Source organism: Bombus huntii, chromosome 10, assembly GCF_024542735.1.
Source record: "Bombus huntii isolate Logan2020A chromosome 10, iyBomHunt1.1, whole genome shotgun sequence".
In the NCBI taxonomy this organism is placed as follows: Eukaryota; Metazoa; Arthropoda; class Insecta; order Hymenoptera; family Apidae; genus Bombus; species Bombus huntii.
This window is the reverse complement of record NC_066247.1, coordinates 907,725-930,150: the sequence shown is the minus strand read 5'-3', so window position 1 is coordinate 930,150 and position 22,426 is coordinate 907,725. Positions and strand designations below refer to the sequence as shown.

At 37.6% G+C, this 22,426-nt stretch overlaps 2 protein-coding genes across 25 annotated transcripts in view; both read right to left on the bottom strand.

Annotated features, from left to right (window-relative positions):
- Window positions 1-168: 168 nt before the first annotated feature.
- Window positions 169-3,822, bottom strand: LOC126870463 (carboxypeptidase Q-like). Of its 6 annotated transcripts, none has more exons than XM_050628213.1 (8): window positions 3,303-3,822; window positions 2,999-3,218; window positions 1,817-2,202; window positions 1,589-1,739; window positions 1,257-1,506; window positions 948-1,188; window positions 637-819; window positions 169-535 (listed from the first exon to the last, which is right to left on the bottom strand). In XM_050628213.1, exons 2-8 carry the CDS (start codon window positions 2,999-3,001, stop codon window positions 283-285), a joined length of 1,467 nt encoding a protein of 488 aa, XP_050484170.1. In that variant the 5' UTR covers window positions 3,002-3,218; window positions 3,303-3,822; the 3' UTR covers window positions 169-282. The 6 variants fall into 6 exon arrangements, with proteins under 6 accessions (XP_050484170.1, XP_050484171.1, XP_050484173.1 ...); XM_050628214.1 differs by having other exon boundaries at window positions 2,999-3,104; XM_050628216.1 differs by lacking the exon at window positions 2,999-3,218.
- Window positions 3,823-4,585: 763 nt separating this feature from the next.
- The window catches only part of LOC126870415 (CUGBP Elav-like family member 4), a 552,273-nt gene continuing 534,432 nt past the window's right edge, over window positions 4,586-22,426 (bottom strand). For all 19 annotated transcript variants that reach the window (XM_050628111.1, XM_050628105.1, XM_050628114.1 and 16 more), the window contains one exon: window positions 4,586-22,318. The gene's annotated coding sequence lies outside the window, so the exon portion shown is untranslated. The remainder of the gene's footprint in view (window positions 22,319-22,426) is intronic.

Below are 22,426 nucleotides of genomic sequence, written 5' to 3'. Positions count from 1 at the left end.
TTTTCTCTCCGTTCTTATTACAATCCTGAATATTATCCACCTTGATCTTAATCTCCAGACTGTGATCTGTAATTCGTCGCTTTGTCGATTCGCTAATATTATTAATTTCTCGATTATCATACAAAAGGAATCAGTATAGAGAGTCGCTAAACAAAATTATTCGTTCGATATTTTCAAAAATATTCCTTTAATGTTCCATTTTCGTAAAAATTCATATATATAGATTCTAACATTAACGTTTTCGAATAATCGACATCGATATTAATAATACGAATAATATCGTCACTTGTGACGTGGAAGATCGACGCTAAGCTCCGCAAGTACATAAGATAATGCTGCAAATAGGGCTGTTCCCTTATCAAGAGCTTCCGGATCTTCAACCAACATAGTATCCGCATTCGTATGATGGTAATAAAAGTATTGTTCGTCTTGAGTCCAAAGAGAACCTCCTGGTACTCCTGCATCTACCCAAGAAGCGATATCAGGGCCGTCGCAGGGACTACGAAGCTTCATATCTCCCATGATAGAGAACAGCCTAAAAATAAAAAATAAAAAAAAATTAGAAACGTCGAACAAATGAAAATTAAGCAATTATCCTTGCTAGCGTTCTTATTTAATTTTCTTTTGCAAACTAACTTCATGATTCTTTCTAGGATGCACACAACTTCTTCGGTTCCGGTAACTTCAAAACCTAGTGGCTTGAACGTGCCCCCATCCGATTCCAGCACGAACTGTAAATTCTTCTCTTCGCTTTTATGACTTTTGATATAATGATTACCTCCTATGATTCCAAGTTCTTCAGCCGTCCACATGATCATTCTATAGTCGTAATGAATTTCACGTTAAGCCAAGTTACATAAATTTAAACGGAATTTAATTGTATAATTTAAATTTCCACTAAGTACTTCTTGTTTTTTAACTAAAATGTTATTCCCCAAAATGTTCACCTTACTGTTCGTCGTGGTTTATAATTAAGGTGTTTCAATAATTTTAATGCTTGCCACGAAATAAATGCACCACCGCCATCGTCCATTGCGCCCTGACCAACGTCCCAACTGTCGATGTGACCAGATATAACTACAACTTTCTCCGGCGCCTTGGAACCTTTCAATTCAGCTATTACATTTCGTGATACTTTGTTCGGCAAATTTTTCGCCTGCATTTTTAAATTTATTTCTAAAACTGCACCTAAAAGATAAATAAATCGTTAATATCCTCGATGGTAACAGAAAAAGTCTACATGACGCCATGTCTACCTCTATCAGACATCCTTCTCAACAAGCTGGCATCTTCAACCGTGATACAAGCTACCGGAATTTTAGTCACATTCTCGCCGTACGTTTGCATACCCGTATGTGGGGAATACAAAGAATATGGTGTAACGGATCTAATTAAAGCAGCAACAGCACCATGTTTCGATGCTTCTGTTGCTCCTTCGTCTCGATACTTTACCGTTTTATCATACGAAACATATTTCTCATTAAATACAACGATCTTTCCTCGGACCTAAACCGACCGAGAAAATGGTACAAGTTATTTAAACGAAATAAAGCATAATTGTTCTTTGGAAATTCTGTAATATATTCACCTCGTGCTTTCTTTCTTCAAGTTCTTTGAAACTGTTCACGACGATAGCCTTTGCGGTTATTCCTTCGGGTGGAGTCCCAACACTGTAACCTAATCCCAGAAGAGCAATATCTTTGCGTCTTGGCTTTAAAAGCGTCGCTGATTCCTTTCCTCTGGGAAATAAATATTTCAGCAATTTACATTTTAATATTTAGCAGGTAAGAAAGAAACGCTCATTGACAAGTGTTACCTGACCCAATGTGGCACACTAACGGATTCACCGTGTACATTATCCAAACCAAACTCCAAAGATTTATTTAACACATAATCAATGGAACGCTCTAGCACTGCAGTACCAGTAAATCTCGGACCAAATGTGTCAACGAAGTAAGCTAATTCATTCCAAGTCGTTCCTTTGAACGATCCGTATAAAGTCTCGTTTATTATAGCATGAACAAAGGGTTCGTACGAGTCTATCTCTTGTATAAGGTTCTGCGGCAGGTTACACGTATTAACGCTGTTTGTTTCATCACTCTCCAGTGCTATCGCAAATTGTAGTCGGAAGAGCCATGTGATTATTAAAAATTTGATGGATAAAAACATGTTGTTGAACAGGATAAATTCTTCTAGTTTCCTCTGAAAATATTTCGTTTCTCGGCATTAGCAATGTTAGTTTCATTCTAGATCTTAAAATTTACTTTCACAATGTTAAATAGATTAGAAAAATAATTAAATTGTTAACAAATGTACTTATTCAATAAGAAATACGCTTGGTTAATGGTGTACGAAATGAATTTCTATTGAATACTTTATCAATTTACTAATTTATCTGTTGTGATAAGAGTATCTTTTATGCACATCGATTACCGTTCAATCATAATTTATATATCAGATAACTAATATATTAATACGATTAGATTTACGTCTGTCTTGAATATAAAAAAGAAGGCAGAATTTAAAAAGATGTGTTTACAATATTTTTTAAATATTAAATTATAAGAATAAAATCACGACTATACCTTACTTTTGTATTTTCTTCAAAGCAAATAAAACAAAACCAGACAGGTTTAAGTATATATGCGCATATTTGCAATAATACAGGATCTCGTCGCAAGAATCGCCTGTCAACTAATGTCTCATCGGTTTGACTCAAATATATATAGACGTACAGAATACGAGTAGAGGGGAATCGGAAACTGGAGAAGAATGGAGGAGAAGGACTCTGCTTATCTTCAGAAGATTTATCTATAGTATACATTACGGACTATAGTTCACGGTTTATGCGATTGTGGTATACATACAGCAAAAGTATTTAGACGCTAGATCTTAGAGTCAAGAATCCATATATATCCATATATATCCGTATATAATTCATATATATATATATATTTCTAGAATAGATATATTTTTATAATCTTTATGATTATCTTACCATAAAATCGGTCTACACTGTAATTCAGTTATTAAAGATTCGATATCAAAATAGTCCTTCATATTCATCGTTACATACTATCTATTTACCGCTTGGACTTGAGTATCTATTAGAATATTAAACATAATAATGTAAAACCAGCCGCCATTCTGCCGTTTAGAGTCGCCGCGTTGTCACACGGCGCTCTCTATATGATCACAGGCTTACTCTCCCGCATCGTCTCTTGAAATATGTCAACTTTAACGTGTGATTAGTTTTATAATATTAATTATACATACTATGCAATAATAGCACTGTATTTTACCTCATATATCTCATGCTATATACCACTTGAAGTAACAAAAGAGGATCATTTTACACCTGCAGATTATATCGACTTTGGTAGTTACGTTGATTATAGTTCTCAAAGTCTCCGTTCTAAATTGCAGAGGGCACAAGAAAACAGATTTTCTCCGAAATTGATAACTTTAATTTCTATATGTGATCATAGGCGAGATAGAGACGCAAACGAGATCACAATTCTGATAGAGGCACCATTGTTTGTGGTATAGAATAAGCTTAATATTTATGCATGCATTTTTATCATTATGCTTCATTATGGCTGTATACGGTTTATCGTTTACAGATGATACTAAAAATGGTTTAAATACCCCAATTATGCAGAGAAATGCATTTTGTACATCATTTATGTTAAATTATTCTGCTAACGTAGTATCACCACAGAGTATCGTCTGTGATATCACATAAAGTTTGTACATATTCACTGCACAAATATCACCATTGACTAAGAACAGGATAGACATGACATTAAATAGAATTTTGTGTCTCAGGTTATGAAATACCAACCTACCAAGAATCAGAGTGTTTCTTACGCCCTCTGTACGGCTATAGAATAGACGTGACGTTTCTGGCACCGGCCTAGCGACGTCTTGTTGTTTTACCGACATAACTACCAAGAACTTTTGTACCTATCGCTGCTCCGTGTTTGATACCCGAGGCACAGACGAACGTATAGCAATCGTATTATTACTCATTGTCACAAAGTATTGACTCGTCGATATACAAAGTCAATAAAGAGAGTTTGTTTTTTCACCATTTTTGTATCATTTCCAACTTTACCGACTTAGGATAGGGTACAGTAGACGGTCTCGTCGTAATCTCCATTCGTCAAAGGGGATAAAATCTTTGTGCACTCGAAACATTTTCCAAACTTGTGGCATTTGATTTATTCTATTCTCTAAAAAAAATCGTTCATATGGTACTCATTTTAAAGCAATGGAAGAAGTAAGAGAATCTGATATTCGATATCTTTACTTTATATTCGGAACTTTATATTCGATACAACTCTAGATTTACAGAAAATAGGACATATTCTATAGATAATTTTATTTAGATAGATAATATGGTTAAACTGGATTTTTTGCAACGATTGGAAGCGTTCTCAAAAGCATTTGGATTTCTATGACTTTTATTCTCAAAAATGTATCTTACAAAAACTTTTCTGAATATAGTTTTTTCTTATTTTTGCGGCATATATTGTATCATGCTTGAGGAATACATGCAACGATAAAATAAAAGAGACCTTCGTTTATTAATAGGAAATAATGTTTATTATACAGTGTACATATTTATTAACTTCATTTATTTTATTTCTGTTATAAATTTTATATTAATAATTATATTATGCTTTGCCGAGCGACGAATGCCTTGATCAGTGTGCGCTTAATCTATAACAATCTCCGTAAAAAGTATAGAAACTTCTGCTTTTTATTTTGTTCGTTTGTTTGTTTTCGATTCGTTCCCACCCTTAATCCCTCGTTCCAACACCGATTCTTCCCCCCAACATTGATTACCGTGAGTTTATACCACCAAAGAGTATCGCCAAAATATGTTGCGCTGAAAACGGCATAATCGTTCGGCATATACAAATAATAGTACTGTCGAAGTTAAAGTAATTGGCGGGTTATTTATTTTTCTTTTGTTCACTTTTTCCGGTTTCGCCATTTCCTGGGAAATGGCGCGCCGCCGCCCTCGCGCCGTTTGTGGCCGCGTGATCATTTTTTTTCTCAAAATTTTCTTCCCTTGAAATACTTCACCCTAGGATTAGTATCTGTTATCAATTATTTTTATAATATGCGTAATAATATAAATAATGTTGTTAATATAGCTATAATGATTACCGTTTTTTTAATGGTAAACTATCTGAATGGTACATTTTTTCTGCTAATGGCCATGTCCGTTATAGCTAATTATGTAGTCTGTATGCGAGCTTCAAATGGGATAAGGTACGTCGTACACAGAACTTTTCGGCTCGGCGTAGTTTTTTTTTTTTTTTTCTTGTTGTTAACGTAAGAAAAAACGAAGAGACTAAACCAAGAATAAGAAAAGAACTATTTGACAAATACAGGAACACGTTTGTGGCGCGAAAATGCGAACGTCGAGGAACCTTTCTTCGTTTATCGATTCGTGACTGTTTCATCGCGGTTATTGTTCTCTTTTTTCTCCTTAGAATAGATCTGATCGATTACATTGATCGAATCGATAGCGATAAAAATCAAATATACAGGAACGTCTTCCGCTCGATAGGGTGATACAAATATGTACTTTCGCTGTGACTTTGAAAAGTAACATCGTAAATAAGCAGCGTGGAAGCTTTGCATGCCGAGGAATAAAAGAAAAAAAGGAACTGTTATCAACGACACGCAAAACTACTTTATTATTCACGATACTCGACGAAACGTAGGTTTCCTCGAAGTACGCTAAAAAATTTTCACTCCCATTCGCTCAATCCCTTTCGCTCGGTCACGTTTTCTCTCTTTCTCTCTCTCTCTCTTTCTCTCTCTTTGCTTTCTCTCTCTCTCTCTCTCTCTCTCTCTCTCTCTCTTTATCTCGCTCTCCCTTCTTCTCATTCTCTCTTCTACTTCTCGCACACGTCACCGTGTTCTAGTCTTGATATATAAATGTACGACGTTAAATACGTGTCATCCAGATTTTATGTTGGCATGTGTGTGTGTGTGTATGTATGTATGTGTGTGTGTGTGTGTGTGCGCGTGTGTGTCTGTCAGTGAAATTTCATATTCTTTTTTATTCTCGCTTGCATGAATGTATGTATCTAGCTTCCTAACATAAGTGTTAAGTATAATTATTTTTTATTTTATATAATATATTAGTTTTTTTCTTGTTATAATAATAATAATAATAATCATCATCATCCGATAATAATCATAATCGATAACCATAATAATAGCAATAATAATATTAACCATCATCACCGTCGTGATCATAATCGCGATGATGCCGTTAATTTGTCATATCGATATACATTACATATTTATATTACACGTTGCTTATGAAAATAATAATCCAAACTGGCGTATCTTCCGTTTACGCTGTTTTCCACGTTTTTCCCATCTCCACGTTTTCTCCGCTCATCCCCTTATTTATTAACCGCTCTCCTCTCCTTTCCCCCGTCGCCCCTTGCCATTCTCGCCCTTCTCCCATTTTATCTTTCTTTTATCATAGACTTTTACAATAACAATTCTAGCGCCGGTAGAAACGGCCGAACCGCAACGAGTTTTCGAGACGGGACTCGAAAACGATCAACCAATCGCATCGCGATTCGATATAACTTTATTTTACACCGACTTTACATCCTTGCCGTGAAATTTATTAACATTCGTAACCCCACGACCTTCGCCGTTCTTCGCGTACGTTTTAAAATTTTACCGACCACCCGCTACGGCTACGAAGACAATCTAAAAGTCGTACTACTATTTACAATCGTGACAAGAGTCTGGTTCAACGTTCTTCCGCGCCTCATTTTGGTACCTCTATCACTGTGACGTTATTCGTCGTTATATCCGATGCATACGTTTCTCAAGGGAAAGGAAAATCGTTTCAACGTCGTTCGTTCTTTGCGAATCAATATCGAATTATTTTATTACGAAACAATATCTTTTTTCATTATCGTGCCGTACTTGTCTTCGAAGCCTCAGCAAGTCGTATCAACCTTCTCGTTTAATTTTTCATGTCTAAATACATATACAATATCGAAATATTTCTACAACCGCGTGTCCTATCATTGTTTCGCCTATGCATTCGTAAAATTTGTCGCGTTGATATGCTAAAACACTCCTTCCCTCTTATCATACTACCATTATAAATTATTTGTTATATACGTCGCGTCGCTTCGATTTTCTGTTTGCCACTTTTCATTTGTTCGCCTCGCAGGCTTCCCAAAGGTTATCTCCTTCCTTTTACTTCAATCACTCGTCCACTCGCTTGCATACAATGATCTGTTCTTTCGTCGTGTATGTTTCTTTTGCAGTAATACGGTAACCTCTGTTCGACACTATAAGCATAATTATTAGCGTCGGCAATAGCGACAAGAATAATAATATGACAAAAGTAATAAGGATAACGATATTACTGATCATCAAAGATAATAATCATAATGATAATGATGATGATAATGATGATGACAATGACAATGACAATGACAATGACAATGATGAAGATAATAATATTAATAATAATGGCAATAGTAATCAATAATCAATAGCAATGATTTAACAATATTATCCGTAATAATAAATTTATGATACGACGAAATTTATAAATTGAGTTTCGTATTATATCATTAGCAAAGATTAATACTGTCGCACTTATGATAAATAGATCGCACTATGTCCGCCTTTTTTCCCAATTGATTTACGATATCCTGGAAAATTGATTCGACCAATCAACCGCACGTTGCTGTGTACGTTGATTGCGTATTCTTCGCTTCTTCTTTCAGCATTTCCCCTATCTTACAACGCTCTAATCTCCATCACGTTCGAATACAGAATCCACGTGAATATCCTTCAGTTTATTCGTCTTAGAAGATTTATTCTCGCATGATCGAAATCGCAAATAATCACAGTAGTTTAAATAACCGAATTAATAATGAAATTCGTTCGTTCGATGGGTCAGATAATCTCGTCCGAAACGCACGTGTATCAACGTAATAGACGCGCTTACGAAAAAAAAAAAAAAAAAAAAGAAAGAGAGGAATAACAGTCTACCAACCGAATGTGAAACGGTTCACGAATTATTTATTTTCGAAGAATGCGATTAATATGTAGCGGCAATTTCTAAGTAAAAATTATCGCGGGCCATCGAGGGCGAGACTCGTCGTCAAGGGGAAAAAAGAGGAGAACGTTTCATGAGACGTCCCACACGTACTGCGAACGTTTTTATTATTTCCATGCACTATATAGTTAGTACTTCGCTATGTAGGACATTACTGTGTGCACCAACATATACGCACACCCTGTGTCGTGTAATTTTGTTCTCTTTTATGTACAAATCCATTCGGGCCCAGGCAGACGTCGACGAATTTTCGGAATCGCCAAGTATCATTCTGGACCATAAGATTCACCACGCTCGTACCCGTAGGGAAAGAGAATTTATATCCTACTTCCGGCGATCCCGAAGACCTCGAGGTCCGCACAATTTGGCCGAGGAAAAAAACTTGCATTGTATATCGGTGTTTGATTATACTACGCAACGTTTTTGGGCCCCGGATGCGAAAGAACGGCCAGGGCCGCCGATTACAAAACTTTTTTTTTTTTCTTTTTTCGTATGTCACCCCGAAATCAACAATAAAACTGATTTCACTTTTTACGATCTGTATAATATGTCCCTTCTCTGAAGGCAAGAGTATATTTCATTTGCGTGCGTGCGCGCGTGTGAACGTGTAAGTGTAGTATACAAATGTATGTATATATGTGTATTCGAGTTACTTTATCGAGCTATACGCGCGTGTACGTGTACATACGCGTACCCGTTTACATAACGGTATTCTCTTGGTTACTCGTGTGCTTATGTCTTTTTTTTTTCTTTCTTTCTTTCTTTTGTTTTAGCATGTACTCGGTTCGCCTTCGCACCTCTCGCATCAACCCTCGATTCGTTCCCTATATTTAATATGTAAAAATATACAGGTTAGGTTATAGCCGTAAATACAGTTAAAAAATTCTACATTTTTTAGCCTCGAGCACGGGATGCAGTCAATGTCGCCTTCAAAAATGATCCAGCGGTCGGAAAACCGAACCTTAACCCGAGAACGCGAGTGAAACGTCATGCCTGACATCGCCGATCGGATATCTTGCTCGATACATCGGAATACTCTCGCAGTCGTATATCTCTCTTCGGGAGCGCGCGCCTCTCCCTTTGCGCAGTTAGAAAGTGTAGAAACCTTTTTAAAAGCGCTAAATCAACGGTATACTTTCGCTACTTTTGCCTATCGAATGAAATTAATATACGACTGCTTGATATTCGATTACTACCTGTCGTAGTTTACTACGAGTCAACTTAAAGCAAAATGTTCCACCTTGTTTTAGTTACGATGCATTTTGTAATATCGATGGCGATCGATAACGTTACCGAGGAGAATTTTCTATACTTCGATCTTGACTAGAAACTCGATACTTTTTCTTTCTCTACGCGTCACGGTTTCTAACTAACAATAAGTAGACGCAAACTCTGCAAATTCTAAATTGTACGGTCATCGAGATCTCTGCGAGCGAGTTGTATAAGTCAGTCTCAAAATTAGTTGCACACCTTCGTGGTACATAAAACTTTGTCGTATTTCTGCACAACGAACGACAGCTGCTTGATATACGGGTACCCTATATACGTCGAACGTATTTTCGTTCTTAAACCTGCCACGAGTTTTTGAGAAAGAAGCTAGTGAAAACGATCTATAATAATTAATACAAAGATCGCTGCGCGCTCTAATCACGTTCAATTTTTTGCAGCCGTTAAAAAACTATCAGGCAAACACGTAACGAAATTCCATATTTTTTTCTGGACGGTACGTTCTGGGCGTGACTATTCCTCCTTTCCTTAGGCAGTTGCTAATTCTTAACTACATTACACGTATCTCTGGCAACTGTCGTTAATTCACTTCTAAACACCAAACAAACGTCTGCAACGATATTCAAGGCGTCTCAATCCTTTGTTCGGTGTTTCCATCTTTGAAGCAACTGACATCACAAATGGAATCAATCGTGTTTCGCCAATAGAGTTTCGAATCTCGAATCCACGATTCGCAACATGCCGAACCTAGTTCAAATTTAATCCAAGCCACAAATGGAAAATCAATCGCGTTTCGCCGATTCTTCGCACCGACTTGATTTTTCTCAAAGGGATTTTGCACGATAATTAAGCCAGTCATATTTATACAAATGATAGGAACAAAAACGTATATGTATGTGTAGTTTAATAAGCCGAGGAGCGGCGCGTCGTCTCGATGACGAAACGGCCGACATCAACGCGTGTAGTTTAATGGCAAAACATTGTGAAAATTGACAACGTACATGTACAACTTCGTGTTAAAAGAAAACGTTTTTTATCCATAAATATATGTATAACAAGGTACTATAGATTGTCCATTGTTTAAGAATCAAACGTAGAACTTGCAACTTTTCTAATCGAAATATTATGCTGAAACTTATAATGTTCTCGGAGATAACTATCTAACTTATAAAAATTTATCTAGTTTATATATATATAATATATATATATATGTACATATATATACCATGCTCGTCAAAAGAACTGTCATCACTCTCGAAACGAAAGCAACTAAAACGGAATATTGAAAAACTACGCTGCGATCCGATATCGTTTACGAAATTTTCATCGAAGAGTAATATTTTTTACCAACCATTTTTAACCATGAAAAGCAACGATCAAAAAATTCAAGTAAAATTCTAACCTTGAACTCACTTCAGAATTTACTTCGACCGGTGATTTGAACGCGATTCGCTACCGTTTCGTGCGAAAGAGCCACTTGTTAGCCAACTGTTGCATTCTGAGCAGGCGCCGAAGGGGCACATTATAATTTGCCAGAACCGAGCCACTCCCTTATCAACCTTCTTCTTCTATGCTAATTCTCAAAACATTCGAACGATCGATAAGAATTAATTGAGATTTTTCGGAGATTTCGAAGATCTGCAAGAACTCCGTTATCTTCGTTTAAAATAACGAAGGAAAGCAATTGGAATGAAACGATATAGATATTTTAAAATGATATACGTACATGTATAGTTATAGATACGAAGTGCGTTAGGAAAATAACGAGACTTAACTTTCATCTTCGTAATTGGTAGAAATTTGTGCGAGTCAAACACTACCTACGAAAGAGATTTCGGTTCATTAACTCGAATAATTAGAACTGCAGATAGTGTCAACGCCTTGTTAACTGGTCAGAATTCTGTTTTGCTAATTGGCTATCGCTATCTCCAATATTTCGTGGAAATACTCCGTTCAATTACGATCTTTAGAGGCTTGATATTTCGTATGCGGTATCGAATATTGCTGTTTCACTCTTTATTTCTATTTGTTTTGCCGATTTTCGCCGATTTTCGCCGATTTCACCGATGCCTCGGACGAAAAACGTACAACGAAATGCACGGATAGAATTTTTTGCTAATTCGTTGCTCTTCAAATTGAAATTAAAGATCGAAATAATCATTTTGAGATATCTGGTAATATTAAAAAAAAAAAAACCGTAATTCGCTGCTCAAGCATAAAAAATTAATTCTCATTATTTTGTTGACTCACCTCGTACTTACTTACTGACAAAAATTCTTTCTACCTCCTAATATTGTCATTGTCGTAACATTTGATTCCTGTTAGAAGTGAAAATTGATTTGGAAGATTCATCGTTGGCACAATATTGTTTATTTCGTAGATGCTGCCCCCTAAACACCGACCAAAACGAATATAATTGAATTCGAACGTGTTAAAATCACTCGAGATTCGACTATCAAAGTTCTCGATTCGGTACAATTATATTATGCCCCAACTTTACCAGAAATAATTTTGGCCGAATCTTCGAAAATCGGAAAACTTGTTCGAACGCTATATGATCCATAGCATCTTAATTATCGATGCAAAGAACGAGAGCCGGTATGACCACAACAGGTGTCCAATACGATAAAATGTTGGAGCAAAAATAGGAGAAGCTTTTAAAATGATGACGAGACTAATATCCGGATCGTGTCGTAAAAATCGAGGCAAAGGATCGAGCAGCAAAAGTTACTCGAGGTTTCACTGTTGCCCTAAATTTGTTTTCATGCTTGTTGAGATCCATCGTAATCCAAGTAATGTCTCGGTATCTACCCGCGCGTGGCTTCTTACAAGAAGTATGCTTTTTCGGTTTACATTTAATTTTAGAGTCGACTTTCAATCATTATATACGTATGTGTATATATAATATATATATTTATATAATATATTTTTTTTTATTTCGTATATTATTTCGACCTTACGCGCTAGGAGTTAGAGTTAAAAACTTATCGTTTGGCGATTAATTATTTAAAATATGTTCTGTCTGTTAATAACTTTTAGTGTTTCGCTCTTTCTTTCCCTTTCTCTCCCACCCTTTCTCTCGATTTCTGTCACTCGACCCACCTCAACGTGTTTAATTATTTCCTAATTCAATCATATACGCGCGCGATATATAATATTTTCAAATCTCTTCCACCCACACTGCACTATTAATGCTTCCCGTGCGTTTCTTCCCCGCTTCCTTCCCTGGTATAAGTGATTATAGTGCATACTTTTATTATACTTATTTTTGTTTATAACCTTATTTGGTAGCGATAACTATAGTAACTGTTTATGCATATCATTCGCTTATACGCATAGATGGCACGCTATATAAAACTATGCTATATGCAAATTTTTTTTCTTCTCAAACTTCTAATTTAAACGTTTTTCACGGGACTCGCACGTGTATACACGTGTATCTTCGTATATACGCATCTACGATGTATAGTTATGCATGCGTATAGGCGTACGCGTCTATATACCTACGCGTTTCGCTCTTGTTCGCGTCCCTCGCGACAATTCATCATGCCACTCTTTCAACCTGTTTTTCTTTCCTAGGTGGTCTAATTACATACTTTCTAACTGCAAGATTTGTAGCGACTTCCTAAGGTCGATTCGTGACGTACAGCCATTTGGGTGGCGGTAAGGTGTCTTTATCGCCCGAATTGTTCGACCACCAAAATTCACAGTATCGCGATCCCTCGATACGCTCCGTGTAGTCGACACTGTTTTAGAGTTTAGCGAGCGTCAACGAAAAGAAAATTTTCGTACGTATTTTACGACCACATCGAATTTTCTAAGCAATATGTCGTGGTGTCCGAAAATTCGTTTGGAAAATCGTTCCTGACCGATTCCGTTCGTCCATTACATCGACCATTTCATACGTTCTCTCGCGGTCCCTTTTCGCTTTTTCTTCTTTATTACTTATCACGGACTATTGTCACGAACGACCGCGAACGACACAAGTTTCTCCGCACTCATCCATGCTCTGATACTAATGGCTATATAATTGCCCGCGCGAGGAACGGAAAGAAAAGACTGATCTTCGACTGTTCTTTCTTTTCCAAATGGAACACGATCACCGACTCAACCGACGCCACGAATCGACGATTCGTAACGTGCCAAATTTCGTTCCTACAATTCGTGTACGTTCTTCTTATACGTTGTCAATTATTACTTAATAATCGTTCGCTTTTTTTTCTTTATTTACTTGTTTCTACATGTTTTAGTCACGCGATACGTTTACACGACGTGCATACATATTGTGACACGACGTTCCAATCGCGGTCGGTCTCGAACAAATACCAATACATCGAGTCCTGACTAAATAAACAAAAAAAAAAGAAAAAAAAAGGAAAAAGAAAGAAAAAAGAGAGAGAGAGACTTCGATACGTTCGAAAGAAAAGGTCACCGCATCGTTTAACAATATCGATTACGCGTGGTTCGAACGTCTACAGTGATTTATAAGAGCGACAAGCAATAACAGCGTTTAATATTAATTTTTACGTTTCCCGTAGACCGAGACGCACAACTTTCTTTAATCGAACGTTGTATGTGCTTCGAAACATTGTCAATCAGAATTTGCAGAAGAACAACAGAATTTCAGAAAAACAATCGCCCTATCGACGCGAAGGGGAGATGTTCTGGAAAGAGTTGGAAGTGTTGTTCGCATTGTCCCCGCGTTTCTCAACGATAACGAATGTACGCGAAAGTACATAATATGTACGTCGAACCATGATTGAAACAAGGGGCGATTAAACCACGAGGATTTTGCATCTTTTCAATTCCGTCTTTTCGCACGGAGGAAGAAGACTCTTTGCGTTCATTGATCTCGCAATCTTTCGAAAAGAAAAACTCAGCGACTGTTTCAAGCTCGATAAATGCGAATTCGTCGTTGAATTCCCATATCTTCTGTGGATAATTCAACCATATTCGGAACTGTTCGCTCGTTGTCATTTACACGACAAAAAGCCTTATTCTTCTGCACGGGTTTCCTTGCGTGATTCCACGTACGTCGTTGGTCCAAGACGGGTACCATGAAATGTTTAGTCGAAACGTTTTGATAAAAACGGTAACGCAAACGGTGCTTTCGTATAGTATCACACTAATCTAAACGTTTTATATTCGCCTAAGAAATTTCTTGCATACCGAACGGCAGAACTAGGAAACGCATTGTTTCGTCAGAAAGTGTGATTGGTCCCGGATAGTCGATCGAAATGTGGCCGGGTAAATATACAAGATACTGTGATTTATTCTGTTCTTTTTCTTTTGATTCTCGTACCTACGACTCGAACGAATATCCTACGTAATTTTGGTTGACCAACGACTACAACAATCGTGTGTCCGATCCTAAACATTAATACAGTCGCAATGAAAAGACATCGATTTGGTACGTTAGAAAAAACCGAATTTTTTTCTTCGCATTGTTCTCGCGATAACGCATAAGCGTACCTGAAGGAATTGACATCGGTCGGCTTGAACTTGTTTGAAATAACGCCGATTCTTACATTTTATTTTAATTACGTTCTTTTTTTTTTTTTAAATTTTTATTCTTCTTTTAATCATTAAGTAACTGCAAATCTAATGTTTTTAAGTACAATCTCAACTAATTCTCTAATTTGCTCCACTTCTTTATCTGGCGTACGCGCGCGCGCGCGCATGAAGATGTTGGAGAAAGCAATTACGTTTTCTTGTTAGTCTGGTGAAGAGAGTATAAAGGAATGGAAAGGATGTAGGAAAGGAAAGGAAAGGAAAGGAAAGGAAAGGAAAGGAAAGGAAAGGAAGAACGAGCTTGTGACTCGCCTGACGCTTCGATGATTAACGTGATTTTGACGATTCGTGCATGGTTCCTCTCGTCACCCGCGTTTGATATGAAACTATGTTCGGTTGGCTTATCTTAAAATATATTTTAAAATCGATAAGAACAATCAATCTTCTTCGTAGCAGAAGCTATAACAAAATTAATTTTTCTTCATAATATTCGTACAGCTGTTACTTTAAATACTCCATAATGTAAGCTTTATCATCGTAGAGTATCATCATAGAACGCGGGGTTTAAGAGTACTGGTACATAGAGTCTATTCAAAATCGTAACGACGGTGATGGCCATGAAATTCGTGTCCGGAAATCTGTAAGTCTTTAATAATCGCGCTTAAAGCCTACGATGAGACCTATCTAGTTTAATATTTATGTAGATAAAGATAATATGATTAGGTGAATGCTTAGCTCTGCTCGCCTCCCATATTATAACGTATGTTACAGTTCACGTGTGAGTGTTACGTATGTATCGAGTGTGTACGGTAACCACGCGCGAATATGTGCACAAGTTCTACACGAGTGTATTTTACGTCGTGTACGCATCAAGCGGTACTTATAGGTTCTTACGTGTGTGCGTGTGCGTGCGTGCGTGCGTGTGTGACTGTATGTGTGCGTGTGTGCATGTGCGTGTGTGTGCATGTGCGTGCGTGTGCGCGTGTGTGTGTGCGTGTATGTGAACGCGTATCGATGTGTAAACGGTGTAAACGTGTATTTATTTTGTTGCTAGTTCTTTACAAGTTATGCAAATAATTGCAAAAACATACCCTGTTTCCTAGTATCACCGACACCACGGCTACCGGATATCAGGTCGCGGCGCGCGTGACTTGAATCCAATGTAATTCCACGTAAAATTTTGGATCGATGAACGCGGTATAGCAGTGTCGAGAGGGTTGATAATTTTGGCTGTTTCGTGTGCGAGTACAGTGGTAAATGGTAGTATGCTTATATGTAGTGTTTGATCATTATTATTATTATTAAAGTTAGTTATATATTCGAGAGTGGAGGATATTCGTTCCCGTTTTCCATCGAATCTTCGTGCGTGTCTCCGTGGCTACCATAAAAATTCCAGGAAATTTCGTATCGACGATGATAAGTCACGGTCGGCCGTTGCGATAACGATCGTCGATAACGATTCGTCGGAACGAATAAAATCGCCGAGATACTGCGCGCCGTTTGTATCCCATATTTTTCTTCTTCCTTTCTTTTCTCCCGTTTCACGAAAGCTTTCCGTGTAATTTTTATGGTCGACAATACTATCGGACAACGACGACCACGAGTACCGATTTCGTATTTCTAAAAAATTTCAGCGGCAAAGTTTGCGACTCGAGAATTTGTTAAAGAGAATCCTTAGGTTCGGTAAAACTGAGATCGGCAGAAAATTCGATACCCGAGTACGTCGTTAGGACGCTTGAATTTTCGCGAGTACGTCGCTTCCCGAGTAGCATTCGGAACGTTAATTAGCGAGCAGCGAATTCGTCTCAGCATTACATCACGTCATTGTAAAAATAAATTCGAAGCTGATCCTCACAGATTACTATTATCATTATTTTTCTTCTTGTCCTTAGAGCTAAGAATATTATTTTCTCTTTCTCTCCTCTCCCGTAAGTCTCATTTATTCCATAGCAAGATGCATACTACTTCGGTTGTAGCAAAAACTTTGTTGGATAAAATAGTTGTATTTGTTTTGGTTTGTTTACAATTGTCGTTACCTTCGTATTTATACATTTATATATGTATACATTTATATTTATATGAATTTATACCTATTATTAGGGTGTTTTTATTAGAGTAGGTTGAATACCTTGATATTCGCTATTAAGTATTGTTAAACATTAAAAAGCTTAGATCGTAGTGATATAATCAGTTGGTACTTGCATACAAGCTTTTACCAGTATACGTGTCTTTTCCTTCTTCTTACCCTCCCTTCCTTTTTGTATCTGTGTCCGCGCGCGTGCGCATGATTCTTTGTGTCTGTGTGCGTGTCACTATATTCGATCACTTTGGCGGTGTCTACCTTCCTTCCCCTACGTTGCATCGTACAACTACGTGTGTAACTCTCTTTCACTTAAAACGCGTTCGAGTTAACTAAATACGTTGAAATTGATAACCGAATCGATTCAATTTTGTCGCCTTACGCGATTCGATACGGCGTGATTCGCGTAGAGAGTACGAAAACGGACCAACACCAAGTCCAAAGGTACAAAACCATACGAACAACGAATGTGACGTATATAAATGGGAAACGACATCCGAGCAGTTGGCGTGGCGAAATGAAAAGTGATACGATAGGTTTTCGTTACATCGAAAATTATCGAACGAAACGAACAAATGTGGGAAATTGTTGGCGCGTACGTTTATGGAACGGTCGAACAGATAAAACGGACGATAGGAGCTCGTGTCCGTGGTATACGCCTACTAATAGCGGTGGCACTAATAGCTAATGCTATTTCGAAAATGGAATGCGTTGATTTGATTTTAGCAGAGAGATGAATGGACTGGTCTGTGGAATAGGAAACTCGTAGACAAGTATCTAGCCGTAGCCCAATTCGCTCAGCTTGTCCGCTAATCGTCTTTGCCGGACGTGTACCGAGAGACGTGCACGATGCCATGAGAAATGAAACGCCGATCTATAGGATGTACCACTGTGCCGCAGACCTTCCTCACGGGCCCTGTATGCTCGCGATGCACGCATTCGCCTAATTATGTTTACGATCGTGCCGCTTACGCGATTCCATCAACGCTCGCGTACGCGTACTCAGAGGCCTACCGATCGCGCGATTGCTCTTACGGTCTGTGATTGGACCTCGGATTGGCAAACATATGGTTGCGTTAATTCCCAGTTCCTTCTCTTATATTTACCTTCGCCTTCGTGAACACATATTTCGGATTAGTTTGTTTAGCAAATTTGATTTGTGATCAGCCGGGTCTGTTACACGCGTTCCTGAGTTTCGTCTCTACGACCGATTCCCGAGTGTCGCGATGCCTTTCCGCGTCGAATTGCCATCAAAACGCCGTCCAAAGAAGATCTCACTGGCAATCTCATTGTTATCATCGTCGTTAGATATCGTTTCGTCATGTTCGTTTTCCGTTGTGCATCGGTACAACGTCGCAAAGATGCTGCTCACACAACATTTTTCGTGACGTTCTTTCAGCATCGATGAATCTACGCCCGCGCTTTCGATACATCAGTCTATACATATATACATACATACATATATATGTGTGTATATATAGAAAATATATATTTATGTATATATGCCTTTAGACGAATTCAGTATTCCTAAAACTGACAAGAATATATACGTATATGCGTTTATCGCGTAGTATAAATTATGTATACGTCTTATAAAGTATTGTTGTAAGTAATTTATTTTTATTATTGTTATCATTGTTATTAGTATTATTGGTTACTGTTATTTATCAGTATTAATTGTTTTTTTATATATATATATATATATGCGTATGCTAGTATAATAATATTTTATATCATCAATAACTAGCAAGCCATTCGAGCTCGTCATCGAAGGATAGTTTACAGCACACCCCTCTGTTTTAGTTTTAGTTTCGCAAGTACTTACTTTTACGCGCTACCACGTTCACGCGTGTGAACCACATACACGTATGTACCACGCCTTCGCATTAACTATGTATAGTAAATTTCGTACGTGTATGTGTGTGTATGTATAGATAAATGAAGTATAATAAGTAGTGTTCTTTTGCAATGATTCGTTTTCGTGTGCGAGTGTACGAACAGGCAACGTACTTTATGAACAGATGGAAAAGCAAGGAGAAGGGTTGCCTGCCCCTAAACTATAAGTACAGTATTTATACGTGCATATATAAATATAGAAATAAATATACGCATGCACACGTACGCGTACTTAGGTTACACAACTACGCGTGCTCGTATATTATTTTATATATTTATGTATATTTCTTTGTAGCATTTGTTATATTTATTTAAATAGCGTATAAATTTGAGATAGCTTTTAGTCGTGTCATAAATTGCGCCAGACTATAGCCGGTCCTCCCATTCCCTGTCCTTTGAAGTAATAATTTATTTCATGTTGATTTAGCTAAACTATAATAATTTACTAAGTCTCTAGTTTTTTTCTTTCAATCAATCAATATATATATATATATATTTATATATTTATATATTTATATATTCATTTATTTATTCATTCATTTTATTTATATTATATTTCATATTTATAATATTTATATTTATATATTTATATACTCCTTCTTTAATAATTCATATTTATATATTTATATATAGAATAGTTGTTGGTACTTTGGTTGATTATTTCTGCTAGATCAGAGTTTTCTTCTCCGTTCCATCGCTCGCCTACGCTAGTTTTCCAGCGTGCTTTATGTATTTGATTTCGTTCTAATGACCCCCATTTTTCCTCCACTAACATCAATGCTCCGTCGCTGCTTCTTTACATGTGGCTTCCGCCCAGAATCGTATAAATCGAAGCTCGCGCGAAACTCTGTGATTCGACCGGGCATCGCTCGCTAAATGTCCAAATGTTTTATTTATCGTGCTTAAAAAAATATTCAATGTTCACATGAATATCGTCCGTTGCTAATCACATCGGTAGCCACAAATTTTGTGAACTCATACCAATGTAAGTACTTGCTGCCTGCTGTACTGTTCGATTTGCCCGGTGCAAACAATCCCTTAAAATCTCCCTAATCGTTCGTAATGAGGTATAAAACTGAATCGTGATAACAAGAAAGGCTGACGAAAACAAACAAGGAACAATACGTTCGAAAACAATGCCCAAATATCAATATATACGCGCGTATATTCGAGATATTTGTCGTATAAAATAAATTTGATACGTAAAACGCGACGTGTTTGGTCGCAAATTCTCAGGAACAACGTACTCCGATAAAATAAAGAAATTATATCCTCAGCGTGTCGTTAGCGAAATTATTCTAAAATGAAATTGCACTTGGTTTACCTGGAAACCTTTCGGAACAATAAATACTTCATTACCTAAATAGATTCGTTTAAATAGTCACTTTGGTTTAGAAAAGAAAATCTATACATCGCTTTACGCGAAAATTACGTCTTAAAATTAAGGCAAATAGTAAATAAATATTTTATGAGAAAACGCGTAAATTATTCTCGCCCCTCCCCTCCCCCCCTCCCACCATTATGCCGAGTATAAAAATGACTAGACGTAGACTAGGTAAATAAAATAAAAAAGTAAAGCTCATTGCGTTCAGCTGGTTCAGACGATCTACTATTTCTTCCGCGTTTCCTCCTCTCTCTCCCCTATTATCGAATGGACAGAAACATTCTGCGCGAGATGGACTCGATCTTGTTAACGTCGTCGTCGTCGTGATCGTAGTAGTTTTCACCCTTTTGTTACTTTTGTTTTGTTTGGATAATCACAGCCTGGTTGACATTTCTCGGGCGATGCGTGACCGGTCAGTCAAACAAGAACGATTTTATGAATCGTCGAGCCATGAGAATGAACAACAACAGGATCCCGATCTTTTTTGGATCGCGAAGCGTAATGTGATCAGGTTGAACGATCCTTCGTTAAAAAAGGAACCCCGATGGATATAATTTCGGCCGGAAATTCGTTCGCACTTTTCGCTTAACGATCTAATCGTACTCTTAATAATGATGATCGTAATATAATAATGACGATGATGATAAAGGGGTAATAATAATAATAAATACTACGTTGGGTGAACGAGCGCCGTGGCGCGGACGACCGGACTTCGAAATGACTTCACTTTGACACGGCACTAACGATCCCTTTAAATTGTCTCGTATATAAAATCTACGGCGCGACGTACATACCTACGCCTTTGATAATCTTAACGTAAGAAGAACCGATAACCCGCGAATGTTGGGTCGGCACTGATTCATACATGTAGATACGTGTGTAAGTAGATGCGTGATGTGTGAGCTGTATGCGCGTGTTGTGCACGTGTGCGTGTGTCCGCGCGTGTATGTGCGTCGTTTGTATATATACCAGTGTAAATGTATGTAAATGCGTGTTCCATGTTCGGATTCGTAGTTTTCGTTTTAGAAATTTGTTCTTCTTTCTAGACGTTGCGTGAGACGAGCACCCTGTATACGTGATTGACAAATTTGCGTTAGGAGAGACCGCGAGCACTGTGCCGTCGGTCCTGCCCGAAGACCACTAAACATAGTAAACGATCCTAACGACGTTGCTATATACGTGGTACGTATAATACGGTGATGACGCGTTCGCATACCGAACACACGACATCCAAACGGATTCGACGGTTTAACTGCGTTTTCAAATGAAAATTGGCAAAGTTGTTCGTAAACGAATAAGGAATTCAACCGATACACACACTGTATTTCTTGTTTACTAGAGAATCTGAAGAGGTACTTTCTTTGGTATTGTATGGGTCGAATCGCAGTAATAGTTAACTTTTTTCAACAGTCGGTCGGCTACAATCGCCATGCCGTTTCGTCAGGAACTAAGAGTATTCTTTGGTTAGTGCTGGAAAGTCACCCGTCTTGAACGTTCACCGTGATTATCAAACTATATAGGAGATAGTGTGTCGTCGGAACGATAACCTGGTCGAGAGGCTCTAGGCTCTCGATATCTACTACTTCCCGGATGATCGGATCTTCAAAATCGTATTAGGATTAGAATGTCTTGTTGTAAGACGCGTATCGAATAATCGTTCGTATCTCGATACGAATCCTCGTTTGGCAGTAGGGATCGAGAGTGAAGAACGGAAAAATGTATAAAATAGAATAAGATGTAGGAAAATAGAAAGAACTGGATGAAAAAGATCGACGTGTTCTCCGTTCTTAGTAAAGAATTTGTCGTATCCGAGCATCCGAGAAATCGTTTGAAGCGTGAATCCTACTCGCGTTTGGTTTCTCGGACTGGGTTCAGTGCTGGACATCCAATGTTTCATTAGCATCAGCCTGCCTCTTCGTCCTCGCCGCGTGGCTGCCGGCGAAGTCAATCTACTGACTTCTAATTTTTATACTCTAATTAAATTATCTAACTAGTATACTAGATTATTATAGTGGAGAGCGTTGTAACGGTGATTCAAACTCATCACTTCTGATCGTCGAGCGTTCAATAAGCCCGTGTTCTTGTACGACATCTGTAATTAGAAAGGGTCCATACTATTTAACCATCGTCGATACATTATGAGTTCATATTCGTTGTATGCGAAAGAGGATCTTTTTACGGTAATCTATCAGTCTAAAAT